The sequence below is a fragment of the Hesperophylax consimilis genome, chromosome 1, assembly GCF_061612785.1.
Source record: "Hesperophylax consimilis isolate HC1 chromosome 1, BYU_Hcon_1.0, whole genome shotgun sequence".
Lineage (NCBI taxonomy): Eukaryota > Metazoa > Arthropoda > Insecta > Trichoptera > Limnephilidae > Hesperophylax > Hesperophylax consimilis.
The window spans coordinates 47,967,032-47,983,265 of NC_142836.1; the positions used below are offsets into that span (position 1 = coordinate 47,967,032).

At 32.7% G+C, this 16,234-nt stretch overlaps 1 protein-coding gene across 1 annotated transcript in view; it reads left to right on the forward strand.

The window, feature by feature from the left end:
- Positions 1-16,234, forward strand: part of Syn (synapsin) — a 301,930-nt gene that overhangs the window by 39,562 nt on the left and 246,134 nt on the right. Inside the window, exons 4-7 of the mRNA XM_089634409.1 lie at positions 8,331-8,458; positions 11,283-11,419; positions 11,867-12,070; positions 12,696-12,859. Of these exons, the coding sequence (XP_089490535.1) occupies positions 8,331-8,458; positions 11,283-11,419; positions 11,867-12,070; positions 12,696-12,859 (633 nt within the window). The remainder of the gene's footprint in view (positions 1-8,330; positions 8,459-11,282; positions 11,420-11,866; positions 12,071-12,695; positions 12,860-16,234) is intronic.

Genomic DNA, 16,234 nt, shown 5'->3' on the forward strand with positions numbered 1-16,234 from the left:
AAAATATATTCATTTATTTTTGAAGAATCAATAATTGAATGTTGTCCTGCAAAACAAATTAATGGAATAACAACGGTTATTAATAACGGAATAAATACCTAAAAATACAATCTTAGATTTCCGATAGATATTCATTTAAGGGCAAACTCTTATCTACTCAATTTATTCAGATTCAATTTTTCCTATCAGATTATTAGATTTAAAGCGGACTTCTATCGTAAAAACCTTTTTTACTGTAATTTTTACTTAAATTCAACTTTACTTAAAATCTTATCACACCTTACTAGCACTTATATAAAAACATTATTCTGTGAAGTGAATTACTAAGCTACATATTACAGTAGAACAGGTACCTTTAACTAAAACAATTCCGTTTTCAATAGAGGCCAGACACGGTTAAAATTGGCAAAAATATGATCTTTAGTTGGTGTCAAGTATATCCCACAATAAAATTTGTGAAAAAATATTTACCGCCTGCATTACGTCGATTCTTATCGGACAAATATCACTCATTAATATGAAGAAGCTTCCACAAAAATGAACAAAAAAAGGTAGGATAATAAAACGAGCGATTTTACATGATTTAGTAATTTTAATATTAATCATGTATTGTTTCATAGTGCTTTCACACAAACTAAGTATTGAATTCCGTAAGTCTAAAGTTAAACTTTAGGGTGCACAGTTTACACCCGCGCTGTGCAAGCGGGTTCCCTACAGAGCTTCGGACCATCCCATATGTGAAGAAAATATGTATACATTACTTTATCTTCATAATTTGACCAGAGCACGATGACAAATTTTGGCCTTCCTCAAATACAAATGCCAACCTTACTCCATCATAGATTGTATCTCCGAGATGTTGATATTTTACAAGATAGATACCTCCCCTACGCCAGGTCACATTTGACCTTTCGGAATAATATCTAGCGGGACGTGTCTTTCTTCAATCTAGATACTAGAAGAATTAGAAGTTAATAGCAATACAAAAATCGGGTGAGAAAATAGAGACAAAAGGCTACCCTTGTTAAGAAAATAATAAAAGCTGAGGGAAGCAGTATTTGTTTGGGATTTCGTTAGAGAGCAATTAATGTAATATTGTTATTACTGTTTCTTGTGATTTACCGCTTTATTGTTTTTACAAAAGTTGTGTTTGATTACATTCTACAGTGGTTAAATAAATGATTAATATAAGCCCTAGAAAAAAAATAACGGTCTGGTACCTACTTCTCGAAAGAACAAATTAGATATCTACTTTAATATAATTTTTTTACAATCATGTTTTTTTTTATTTTTATTATTTTTAATTTTAATTATTTAGTACGACATTCAAATGGTTACAAGCTCTTTGTTTTTTTTAATAACACTACCCCGTATAATAATTCTCGTTTTTGAGACCATTACTAACTACTAAGACCGAGACCAACACTAACCACTCGGCCATTGGGACCTAATTATTATACGTCTTTTTTTATTATAGCTGCCAAAAATACTGGAAAAATTAGTTGAAAGATAATATTAGTAATTCTGAATTTGACATATTGGATCAACAAAAAAATAATAACTAGGCCCCAATGGTCGAGTGGTTAGATGCGTTGTCCCAGAAAGAGTTTTTATTTAACCATGTTTTGTTCTATTTCATGTTTCGTTTAGATTTATTAGCATTATATTCTTCTTTAAGAAGGCCTCTCTATACAAAAGGTTTTTCATCTGCAGAATCTCGGACATGTTTTATTTATTTAGACACCCATTGGGCTTTTGCGATAATAATGAAAAAATGTAGAAATTAAAAATACATAAGTAGTAATAAAAATAATTTTATAAATATTAGCAAGTAAATACGTATATGCATACCTACAATAATTATTTACGTGTTCTACAAACCTGTTATGATTAATATGCATTCAAGTGTGCACTCTCAAAATCGGGAGTATTCAATAAATGCTTTGGTTCGTCAGAGATTATGAGTACTTTACTATCGCAAGATAATTACAATGAATTTCTAACATGGCATACTTTCGTTTTATCAGAGGCTAAGAGTAATTCTAACGTGGGACGCAATTTAAAGTGAGCTCCCTACCAAGAATTCGGCTAGCATCGGCTTAACTCGTAACCATTCGGGTACAACCGACATGCTATTTCTGTCAGATACCATCCATGAAGACCCTTAAATCTACATTACCTGTATAATAATAACTTAATTATTGAAGACAATATTAGCGATTCCTAAACGAAAATTTTAATCAGAAAATGATGGTTCACATCTAGGACCCTTGCTTTGCCGGGACACCGCTCTCCAACTGAGCTAATGGGACCATATCCCCTTCGGTCATATTTAACTGTATCGTGATTCAAATAAGAACTACTAAAATTGTCTTCATTTTCTCACAGCACATTTTTATTGACTGCTATCTTTATGTATGATCGCAAGATTCAACTCGAACTAAATGCAATCTAGAAAGTGTCTTAGATAAATATATTTTATTTTTATTTTAATGTGCGACATCTATTGACTTTTTCTGCAAATCTGGGATGAATATTTTATTTTTGGAATAACTTATTGAGTAAACCTCAAATTGTAATATCTAATTATTGAAGACAATATTAGCGATACCCAAACGAAAATTTGAAACAGAAATATCCGAAAAATACGGTCCAATCTAGGACTCGAACCCAGGCCCTTTGGCTTGCCGGGTCAACACTCTTCTGTTTCAAATTTTCTTTTAGGAATCGCTAATATTGTCTTCAATAATTAAATATTACAATATGAAGTTTTACTCATTAAATTATTCCAAAAATAAAATATTAACTTAAAAAAATAGATCTATACACTCAACTGACCTGGTGGACGGTATAGAAAAAACAACCAAATAACGAACAAACAAATAATTGTTAGTGGGCAGTCTCTCCAATAAAACGACTTAAAATAATGATACGTTTATATTATATCATTCAGCATGTACCAGATGTACCTATATATAATATAAACGTAAAATAATGATACGTTTTTATTATATCATTCAGCATGTACCTATATATAATATAATCGTAAAACAATGATACGTTTATATTATATCATTCAGCATGTACCTATATTATATTTTACAACATTCTTTGAAAGTAGATACTTAAGCCAAAATGTTTTGTCTAGACCTATGTTTTAAATCGATCAGTTACGCCTAGAATCTTTAATACTGAATTGATGAAGGCTGTTTTCTGGAAGTTGTTATTGAAGAATTTTCAATAAAATAATTCTGAACAAGCAAGCACTGAAGGTTATTTCTTAACAAAAACTAATTGCAAATTGAACATAAATAGTGTCCTGGCTGAAAATCTAATATTAAACTAATATTATCGCAGCGAGGAGTGAATTTCCATTGAAATTAGATATATTTTTATAGACATTGCAGAAAAACAATTCCTGAGTACAGCTTTAAGATACCAGAAATCAAGTACCGAAATAACACGTAACATTTACATTGATCAAAATTACCAACTTATTTCTTATAATATTCTTTAACATAAAAATATAATCTATTCATAACTAAATCTACAATATCAACAACACGTGAAAATCTCGGTACACGAAATACTATAATATATATTTATCATTTTCGATAGTCATTGCATTTTTTCTTAACATTACATAATGTTACTCACAATCTTTAAAAATGTAATTAAAAAATAAACAGAGTTTTTGCTCATTAAGTTCTTCCAAAATTACATAATAAAATATTGTTTTATTTTAATTGACTGTATTTGTGTCGAATAAATAGACGTAAATCAATTAGATCAATACCACTAAAAAGGCAAATGGTAATATACATAATACATTCGTGATAGAATCGTCATGTAGCCACAGGATCTAAATAAATATCATCTATATCTAAATAACTTTTAATGATTTTTCGATTATCTTTTTCAAATAAAATTACAATAAGTCCTGTGGTGGACCCTCTGGAACTTAAATTCAGAACAGAAGGGCCACAAAGTTATTTCCACCCTCCATTTCGTGAGGGTGACATTATAAAAATGAATAGAGAGCTGAATTATTACCCGGCTTTTGACGGCCTCCGTGGTCGAGGAGTTAGGCTATCTACTAGCAATCCGTATTTCAAGATCCATAGAGAAAGATACTCTCAGCATCGCCCTGAAATTGCTTTAGCCGTGCTTGACTACCCAACCTTCCTCTTTTCAATCTCCTTCCCCTCTCCACTACCTTTATCCTCAAAACATACCCCAATTGGGGATGTCATAGTCTCACTAGTTCCAGATAGTTGGGAGCAGTTGGGACTCTTGTGCGGTAAAAATACATAACGGAAGCTACAGAATGTACAACTATTTTCACAATCAGCAGCGTTCGCCATCGCGATACAAGGGTGATTTTTATTTGCTCAAATAACATTTCTAACATACTGAAAACCTGAGTACTTCGACTGAATCATTCAGCTGATAAGATTTTTAGATTGTTTTATTTATTTTCTTACTACAAGTGGGCATAAACTGCAGAAGTATTCATTGTGATTTCTAGTAATAAAATTCTCCCTTTACACATACTTAGCTGTTTATAATTATAAACGCATTTTCTACTTGCTTTAGATATTCCTTTTCTTTTCTTGAAATATTCTGACAAATTCTCTCCATCGTGTGAGCACGGATGTACAACCCGCACATTATTTTTTCATAGTATTTTAACATGTAAATGGAGTCTCGTGCCTGTCTGTTGATTTGACTTTCCACCAACAAGATTTGAGGGACTTAGATAAAATTTCTCAAGCAAAGAATGTCAGAATTATTCATGGCACAGAATAATAAATCACATGGCTTGAATTTTTCACGTTTGAAGCGGAATGATAGAATTTACCTTTGAGTATATTTTGCTGCGATTTCAAGGAATTTTGCAGCATTTTTGTAAAAATAAGACTGTTACTTGTGAGATAAGTCCACATTTACGTACGTTTCTTTTTTTAAAATAATATCTGCCAGTATAATGTATTTTATGTGAGGGTAAATTCGCACAGGCAGTCCCCAAATTGTTTTACTTATTCGTTTCGTCATGACCGTCAAAAATTAATAATTTTAAATTAAAAAGAATTCATAAAGGATCTATTTAAATAAATCTTCAGAGATATGAACATAAATTAATGATGCACCCTTCATAATCACTGGCTTTGCAAGCCTGATATAAGTATAATGTAATTTTGATAAACGTATTCACTTCTCTCGGTCACCTGCTATCTTCCTCTTTTAAACCAAAGATCTGGCGTAAGATACCACACCATCAAACTCTATCAATTACAAGACTCTTATTTTGTTTTATCCGTTGACACGAATGTATAATACTGATATGATGTGCTTCAAACAAATTATATTTGATGCAGGGTATTACATCATATAAACTACAATACGAGGGGATGGAATTGCTTTTGCTCTAGCAGTCACCGATCTGTCGATTAAACTTTGGGATCGCTATCAACTACGAAAGGTTAAAATTGCATCGGAGTTGGATTCGAATCGAAATCTCCTTAACTTTTTAACTGTGGGTGGAACACCGGTGTCCTCTATTAAAAAATCGATGAAATTTTTTAAAGCGATTTTAACCCTTGTGTAAATAAGAACTCTATGAAGAATAAGTTCAGATTATTGCTTCAAAAATACTTTTTATTTGATTTATGCAGATTTTCTGACGGCTTTGGAATAAATTATATCATTTTTTCTGAAGGTTACCGACGTAACCACAGTCAACTGGTTAATAGATAAATGTATGGATTCATTGCACGACTCCGACGGTGATTTCAATGAAAATTTAATCATAATTCAAAATTTCACATCCTACATTACTTCCTTTGGAAATGCGAAGTAGTTAGTTCCCAATCATTTAGCGGCGATAGTATTAAAATACAAAAAAAAACTAATAAGTGTAATTTCTTTATATTTTACTTGTAAAGCCTTTTTGCCTTCCAAAGGCCTATTTGCAAAAACAAAATAGTTAATAACTACTTAAATTGGCAAAATTTAAACAATACAATAATAACTCCATTGGGTTTACCTTTTAAATTGATAACAATTTCCTTGGAAATGCGACACAAAAATTTTCACGCGTAAAAGTAACTTTAATGGATTGGAAATTCGTTTTAAACATCCATCACGACAACCCTCTAGCGTGTCATTTTGCTCAACTGTTTCCCAATAGCAAACGAAATTTTCACTAATACATTCAACTCTTAAGATAGTTTATAAAACCACAGCATTCTTGTTTGCCGAGGTATCTATATATTATGGAAATTTTAATTGAATATAGTTTCTGCTCGGCAAGGATATAATCCAGGTCCAGATTACCATACAGACAATATGTAATGTTATTAATTTTAACCAAATATCGGATTTGTTAAAATAATTATTGCAAAATGGTCTAAGCCCTCGAAATCACGATTAAAATATAATATGCTAATGTCTCTAATTTAATTTAACTCAGATTATATTGGCTTTGGAGGTAACGAAATGGATAAAGAATTTTCCTTTGCTTAAATAATTGATGGAAAACTCGGAACATTAATAGGGAATTCCGACAAAATTTGTCGTGTTATTATTTAATTATAGCTACTTATTGCCTTCTCCATTTCACGCTAGCTTAATTACCTATGTAGGTAAGAATTGCTTTGAGAACAACTGCCGTATCACAAATCGTGCTAATGGAACAACATGTTTTTATTAATTTGTTTAGTGTTTCTAGGTAAAGCTAAAGAGGTGAGAGATTTGATTCGGAGCCCAATTGTCGTGGGTTCAATTCTGGAATTTAAGTAAGTTTCTTCCCGTGTTGCCATGGTGATCTAATAACTTTTAGACACATCAAGAAAAATTCCATCTTTCACACTAAAATTCTTCATTTATAGAAAATATTAGTTACGTAGGTATCTTTCGTATATCTCCATTTCGCTAAACTCTATTTACCTATGTATCAGATAATTTCATGTTTTCCCATTTTAATACATGAGAACTTCATTCCTCAGTCAAATTTTGAATAATGCCCATTAAAAGCAAGCTACATGCATAGTATTAAATTTACAGAAAATCTCTGTGCCGATGGTCGAAATAATATTATTACCGGTCATTATGATGAGAACGAATGATTTGCTTCAGCTCACGTACCCATGTCCTTTATTCGGCTTATTGTTATTTTACAAGGGTTTCCCGCATAACTAGGATATCGCGTGTTCTAAACTAATTCAAACGTGTTAATTTATACTATTATTCTGACCTAAGTGGTTTTTTTTTTAGCATGGGCTGATTTAGTTTTTAAAGGGCACCTCAACACTAACTATATATTATAATACAGGCTTAATTATAGTGCCCTTTGTATTGGTGAATGCCTAGTAATTTGGGAATTATAAGCAGAGATACATTTCGAGAGGTTATTTTTTTTATTCGACGTTTCTCTATTGCCACCAATGTAAACTTGTATATATCTCTTCTGGCCCGTGCTAAAATAGATAAGTCGACAATCTCGACATATTTTGGGTTCTCCAGGTTTTGAAAATCTTTCACCACCAATCTCACTTCCCCGATTTTATGTAAACTTTTGTAGATTGCATCAATAAAATACCAAAATTATCTTGTTCCGGCAATTGCAGACTGCAGGCAGCCTTCCTACGCCAACAAACTATACTTCACCAGATTTCACAGATTTCTGTTTTTCAAGTTATTTTCAAGCGGCAACCGAGAGAGACCACTTAGAATGTCGCTACAATTTCTTTCTCCGGCTTTAGCAACCAACTCTTCATTAGCCTTACTACCAATGTAACTTACTAGAACACCTCAGATTGTTCGCACTAAAACGAAGAAACACCTAGCGTATTTAAAATTAGAGATATTAAAATATATATACATATATATTTTTTAAATAATTTCGTTATTTTCCATATAGAATCTTCCCTCTTGGCCACACTCAAATCAATATCAACCACCATCTTCTGAGAAACCTCAAAACGTCAGGCCAGTTGTTTCACAAATTATGAACAATTCATGATATTTCAAAGTAAATTTTAAAGTTCTGTAAGGGTTCTATTCAAGTTCTGTGATTATTGGCCAGTAGTTTCACAAAATAGAAATAATAACAGAACTTGAAAATTAACTTTAAAATTTGATAAATTGTTCTGTGAAATTCATCTGGAATCTGCTGTTATCACTTGACCCTAATAATATTGTCCCTTGTTTTTTGTTGTTGTTATTTTACATTCTTATTATTTTATGCTTTGATATCGTTGTACACCGGTATTCCAAGGTTGGTATTTATTATTATTTCTATATTTTGTAAACACTTGGTTACTTTGCAGGCGGCAGCCAAGATAGACCGGTCGGCGTGTCCCGGCATCTGTGGGCCGCAGCCCGCCAACGCCCCCACACTGTCTTTCTCCAGCTTCCGCAACTCCTTCACCACCAATGTCAATTACCTGAAACGGAGGTACTCGTAAGAAACATTTTTGCTTCTATTCCCATTCGCTTGATGTTGTTGTAAGTACTCGTACTCCCTTGGTTTGGTCGAATGATTGTGCCGGAAAGTGCATCAATGTGCAAAGCTTGACTGGCTTTTATACGACACCGAAGATTTATCTTTTTGACGACTTTGGCTTTGAGTGACGGAGAAGAGTTTTGTTCAGTATGACACAATACCATACGTTCATCAGCACCAATTTGGATTATTCAGTCGGGTAAGAAGTAGAAAATTAAACAATGCACCAGTAGGTTTTTTTCAGTACCATTTCCTTAGTACTTTTTTATTATTTACGAATGCCTGGTTTTTTATCAGCTTCATAAAGATTTGTTTATTTATTAAAAGAATTTATTTATTTATAAGTACATGTTACATTATTAATACACCATCCTCTACTGTATACCACAATGTTACTTCATTTCATCGACTTTAATTCTACCTCGTCTCTCATTTCGGTGCAGAGATATTGCGTTAAATGTTCCTCGGGCGTCCCCAACTTTTTGAACCATTGAAACCATTCTCTAAACACTCTTGGCACTAATAAAAACAAACTTTGAAATTTTCAGCGATATCGATCTACTAGTGTCATTTTTTTACGAGCGCAGGCATACACAGACTGTATTAAAAAAAAGTTGGTAATGAAAAACGGGGTGTTAGACTACATTTAATTGATATTTTTGTTTATAATTAATGTGGAATGTTGTAGAAAAATACTATTTTTATTTTGTAGTTTTTAAATAATCAGTATTGAAGATAAAATCAAAGTTAACGTATAATAAACGTAAACCATTTAATGTACGTTCAGTTTAAAATATATGGATGTAAGTTATGTTGTAATCTACTGGATTATTTCGATGATTGAAATAAATATGTAATATCGTTGAATCTATGTTATTCTGAATTAAATTTATATTGCTCAAAAGAAATTAATAAAACGAGCAAAGATTTGACGGGTTGTTTCACATAATTTGAACAATTCATCAAATTTCAAAGTTCATGATTTTCAAGTTCTGTTAATATTTCAGTTTTGTGAAAAAACTGGCCAATAATGATATAAGAAAAGAACTTGAATAGAACCTTCACAAATCGTGAAAATTAAATTTGATGAATTGTTCAAATTCTGTGAAACAACCCATCTTAGATGACGAAACTCAATAAAATGTATGTAAAAAGTAAGCATTCTTTTTGTCCTGATATTAAACGAGCGTATATCAACAGAGATTCTAGTATATTTAAAAATATATATATACTATCCACATAGAGCACTGAACATACATGTGATGATGAGTTCTGTAATCTAAATTACATTTCATAGTATTTAATATCTTTTATAAAATCAATACACGTTTTGTCATTTATGGTTAGTGAAATTGTTCTTTGTATTATTATTACACAATATGCATGGTATAATTTTTCATATAAAATATAATATTATTAAAGCCGTAGAACTTTCTATTTTATGTTATACCTAGGAAAATTTTTATGTTAGTATATTTCTAAATCTATCATTTAAATATCTTAAAACATATTTTTACTTGCAACTTCAAGTATAATTAGTGTGGGCTGATCTCTTTTCTTCAGAATCCCATTGCGTGCTACTAACGAAAAGATGTCTAGTATCTAAAAACATCAAAATAATATTATTTTTTAAAAATATCTTTAGGCTCCGATTGTCCTTTGAAGTTTGAGAAAATATGATTAATATTAGAAACATCTGTAAAACAAATGTAAAATATTGTACCTAAATTTTAAAAAAATTACCTTACCAGAATTTTAACAAATAGACTGAAAACATCTAATATTTATCATATTTTCTCAAACTTCAAAGGTCCATCTTTACATATAATATTATTTTGATGTTTTAGATTTTAGGTGGCCTCACTGGGTGGCAAGAAGAACAGAAAAGGCTTTATCACTACTACTAAAAAGTTTTTGAAAAATACGCCAAAAATTGAAACAAACCGTTATTTCATACCGGAATAATTGATCACATAGTATTTATTTTTGCATTCTGTAATACTTATGACTTCAATTTTTAATATTTAACTGTTTTGGATTGTAAATATTATAATTATAACTCTTTCTTCACGAGTTACTTTGGATATAGTTCACAAAAATCGTTTTCGAACTAATTTTCAATCGCTTCGACTCACCTAAGGATGGTAACAACAATCAACTTTTAAAACTTATTAAAATTTCAATCAAAGATTTATTTTACATTAGTAGCACGTATTTAAATAAGACATTTTCTCCGCCATACTTTAGCGAGCCGCACACATTGATATTATAACCCGAAAATTTATTTACTTTATTTTTTTTCGTTGAACGAATATTAATTAATGTTTAAGATATGGTTAGGATGCAATCGAATTCTCCGATTAATGTTTTACGTTGTCTTATTGATAATTAATTACTGTGTGTATGTGTGTTTTATCCTTAAATAAAATAAAAAATGTTTCCAAGCGCCATGCGCGTATGTTGGGTATCTAGCACGGTTAATCAATAAGGTCAATTTAAGTTACCATCATTATCGATAAAACCTTTATCAGTCGAGCGTTCTAAATACCCCGGTGATTGCAAAAATTTACTAGATCTCTTCCGTAGTGTACATATATGTTAAAGCTGTATAATATTATATAATATATGTAATAGACTTTTGTTTGTATGTGGCACTCTTGTTCTGGAAGTATTTGCATGTGCCACCTTACGACTATGTGAACGAAAGAAGAATTTAGACTCGGTGATTTTGAAATATTCCGAGAACCGTAATAAAAGTGTTTATTTGAACATGTAGGTTTAGTTCTGGGGACCTGTCCTCAGAATGCGAGGAAGGAGAAGTAGATCCCTACGTGGGGCAGAAGCCCCCGACCACTACCAGTCAGCCGACGCAGAGGCAGTCCTCCGTCTCGGCGTCGTCCACACAACCACCAGGTAAATGCACATTTGGATCTGGTGACCTGTCTTCATGAGGGGTAGAAACCTACTCGATAACTCAAAGTTTATAATGTTTATCCATGATTATCTCGATTAATGAGTTTATTCCACGGGGAATAAACTCATTTATCGAGAGATATCCATTTCGAAAATTAAATGGACACTTTTAATTTAAAAAAAATCTAAATAGTACCTACTTTGAAATGTTAAAAATGTTAGTATCTATTTAAACGCATAGCTCAACTTTTTTGGAGGATTTAATAAATATTAATTTTATATTACGTAATTATTGTGATGGACAAACTTTTTAAAAGCTATTTTTCGAAATGATGTCGATCTCCTATCTCTAGTTAAACAGTCGAATGATAACTCGTTAGTACCCATGTTGCTTGTGGACCTATGTTAAACTAAATATCCTTTAATTGAGTGTATAATTTTATTTAGCAGCCCCAGCGGCCAGTGGCGTGGCGGCGGCCGTAGCCCCCGGCGCCAGCGCCCCTACCGCGGGGGGCGAGCTGTCGCTGAACTTGCGCGGCCCGCCCCGGGGCACCTCGGCTCCTAGCAGCCCAGCCAAGTCACGAGAGTCCCTGCTGCAGCGAGTGCAGTCCCTCACCGGGGCGGCCCGCGATCAGGGCGCTAACCTTCTAGGTACCTACAACTATTTTAGAAACTTTTAACCACAATTTTCTTAGATATCTCCTGTATTTTCTTCCGTCTATCTCCTCTTGATTTATTTACTAGCGCAGACCCATTGTAGAATTGGTGAAATATTTGCCTCGGGATAATTGCCTTTCAAAAGAAAAAAAATTAAAGATTAAAAATTACATCATCTGTCAAACATGTAAACAAAAGAAATACACATTTCAAATAAAAAAATATTAATGAAAACAATAATTTTGTTCTAAAATCTGATGTGATTTTTACGGTTCCATGTTAACTCAACACAGTGACTATTCAACACACTTTTAAAAAGTGATATAAAGTCATTACAAACGATGAATTTTTATTTATTTTAACCTTACCTAACCTAGCCTAACCTAACCTACTTAACCCAGTTAATACGGTTTTTGTTTCATCACTTTTCATGACTTTATATAACTTTTAAAGATGTGATGAATTATCATTTTGATGATTTATCCGATCACCGATTTTTACTCATCGTATCCAGTTTTGAAAATTAAACTCATTCAAATTTCTCCAATATCAGAAACAGATTTTTGATTTGCCATCGCCATTCGGATGCTATTTCAATAAAATAATTTGTTCATAACAGGCAGCGTGACTTCAGCGGCGGCAAATGTGCGGCCGTCCTTCAACAAGGAGCGATGCGTGACACTACTGGTAGTGGACGACCAGCACACGGACTGGTCCAAGTACTTCCGCGGCAAAAAGCTTCACCACGATTGGGACATCCGAGTGGAGCAGGCGGAATTCAAGGTCTGTACTCTCGACCTGTACTATTTCAATGCTCTGTTCAACTGCAATTAAAGTCTTGATTAAACTTATCGGAAGGATGACAAAACTAAAACGCAGTCGAGATAACTTCGGAGATCTCAAATTCGATGTCATCAGGCCCTTAAGATAAGAATATCTCCAAATTTTTGAAATACAATTTCCAAATTTGTCAATCTTGTCATTCCTATACCGTACTAAATTTCATATTAAAGAAGGTTTTTATTTGGCATCATTCAGCAAATTTTGACTTACCGAATTAATTGAGAACTTTCACGACCCTGGCATTTTTAAATATGCAAATATCAGTAGATAAAACAAGTTTCATAGATTATCAAACTAAACAATTAACATTTTTACAAAATGAGTCAACCAATTATTTATTAATATGAACTTAATAACTCAACCTTTACCTCTGTCGAAGATATAAATGACCTGAGAATCATTTTCGACTCTAAATTAAACTTTACATCCGTATAAACGTAATTAATAATAAGGAAATGAAAATACTTAGGTTTATTCTTTGAAATTCCAGAGGCTTTTAGGAAAATTTCAACATGGAAAGTTTATTTAATTTAATTTATTTATATTGAAACGCTAAAAAATATATATGGTCTACCGCTAGGCTTCCGTAGACTCCTGTCTGGCTTCGATTCTCAAAGAAGTCATTCCACTCGAATAACGAATGGTTCGAGCCACTCGTTGATCGAGTGTAATGATTTTTGACGTTTGGCGTATGCATGATGATAGTTATATTTGATTTAGATATCCTCTAACCATGTCGTGTAGAGCCATAAACTCTAATTTCAAATGCACCACCCTGTGGAACTAGGTGGGTAGAAATTGCGGCTGAAGGTAAGTAGGGAGTAGGGATGCTATTTTACAAAAGAGTCGAAGAAACCACTCAGTTTGTTGCAGCCGAAATCAACCGAAACGGGTATCCGTGTCTTGTACATTTTTTTCGCTGGTGAATCGGTGCAAATGGAATCAATTCTGCTAACAAAGCCCGTTATAATAGAGGCACAGCAAATTTATGACTCGCCGCTACATAACATTTTGAAATGGTTCAATATGCTGTACTGTTCAAATAAACCTCCCAAGTAATGTATTGAATACTTTCATTTCAAATTTAAAGTTATTATGGAAATCGCCTAGATATGTTTAAAAAATAGTTATTGAAGTGAAACTTCTTTACGCGCGTCATGCAATTTCGAGGACCGGAGTAAAACCGACTCATGACCGAAACGAAAATGCGGGTACCCCCACCACCGATTAAAGTTCATTTGATCTAGTCAAAGTTTTGAAGTAACATATAAATGCTTCTTAGCTCATCCCGACAACTGGCGTTGGTGGTGTAATGGTCAGCATAGTTGCCTTCCAAGCAGTTGATCCGAGTTCGATTCTCGGCCATCGCACATTATTTTTTTGTTTTTAACGCCTTTTTCATTCAATATCTTATTTTTTAGTAGGTCAGAACATTTTTTAAAAGAAAATAATATTGCAAAATAATAAAAACACTTATCTCACTGTGATAAAACATTACTCCGCTAGAGCGCGCTTTGCGTTATTGTGTTGGATTAAAATTATTATCTAATCCGTATATTATGATAATTGTATTACATTTATTTAATTAATTTATTTATTTTGATAATATGTAATAATTTACAGAAAAAAAAATTAAAACTATCTCCCTCTGATAAAATATCCGTTCGCTAGAGCGCACTACGCGATCTTGTGTGGGATTCTATTTCTGTACATTGTACATTATTTTTAAAAATATATTATATTTTGGGTGTGATGTAGGTAACATTATAAAACATAACAAGCTCTCATATTTTCAGAACCTACATAATATAATCAATTTATGCGGCTTTGCTTACAGTTGGTGCTCAGCGTGGTTGGCTTTCAATCAGTTAAGCGAGGTTCGATTCTCGGCTGTGGCATTTTTGAAGTGAAACCTTGTTGAGGTGGGGGAGCCGCGCACGAACGTTCTCTCTCTTCTCTTCTTTCCTCTCTCTCAGACACCAGCGAACTGCGCCACGCCAAGCATCAGCTGAAACTAGAAGTTTCACTTCTGTCTTGCGTAGGCTTGACACACCCACTTTTTTTTTTTATTTGGGGTGGAATTGACATGAGATTGAAACCTTAAAAAAAACTTTACATTCGCAGAAACTGTGTTAACGTATTATTATATTTTGCGAACGATTGGTCGAGACTCTTGTGAATTTAATATATCCGAAAAAGTAACTTGTCAACAACTTTCACAAATAACGTTGGCGCAACAATGGAATAAAAAAACTGGGTGTGTCAAGCCTACGCAAGACAGAAGTGAAACTTCTAGTATTCCTCTCTCTCTATTTTCATTTCATCATCTCTATTTTCTCTTTTCTGTAAATTATTACATATTATCAAAATAAATAAATTAATTAAATAAATGTAATACAATTATCATAATATACGGATTAGATAATAATTTTAATCCAACACAATAACGCAAAGCGCGCTCTAGCGGAGTAATGTTTTATCACAGTGAGATAAGTGTTTTTATTATTTTGCAATATTATTTTCTTTTAAAAAATGTTCTGACCTACTAAAAAATAAGATATTGAATGAAAAAGGCGTTAAAAACAAAAAAATAATGTGCGATGGCCGAGAATCGAACTCGGATCAACTGCTTGGAAGGCAACTATGCTGACCATTACACCACCAACGCCAGTTGTCGGGATGAGCTAAGAAGCATTTATATGTTACTTCAAAACTTTGAAAATTATTACATATTATCAAAATAAATAAATTAATTAAATAAATGTAATACAATTATCATAATATATGGATTAGATAATAATTTTAATCCAACACAATAACGCAAAGCGCGCTCTAGCGGAGTAATGTTTTATCACAGTGAGATAAGTGTTTTTATTATTTTGCAATATTATTTTCTTTTAAAAAATGTTCTGACCTACTAAAAAATAAGATATTGAATGAAAAAGGCGTTAAAAACAAAAAAATAATGTGCGATGGCCGAGAATCGAACTCGGATCAACTGCTTGGAAGGCAACTATGCTGACCATTACACCACCAACGCCAGTTGTCGGGATGAGCTAAGAAGCATTTATATGTTACTTCAAAACTTTGACTAGATCAAATGAACTTTAATCGGTGGTGGGGGTACCCGCATTTTCGTTTCGATCGTGACTCGGTTTTACTCCGTCCCCGAAAATTCATTACGCGCCTAAAGAAGTTTCACTTCAATAAATATTCATAACTTTCAGAGATATAGAGATTCGCCCGAATATTTCGCTCAAAGGAAAATAAAATCGGGCTTGTGTGTTAATATTATTGTGATCACGAAGCTCGACA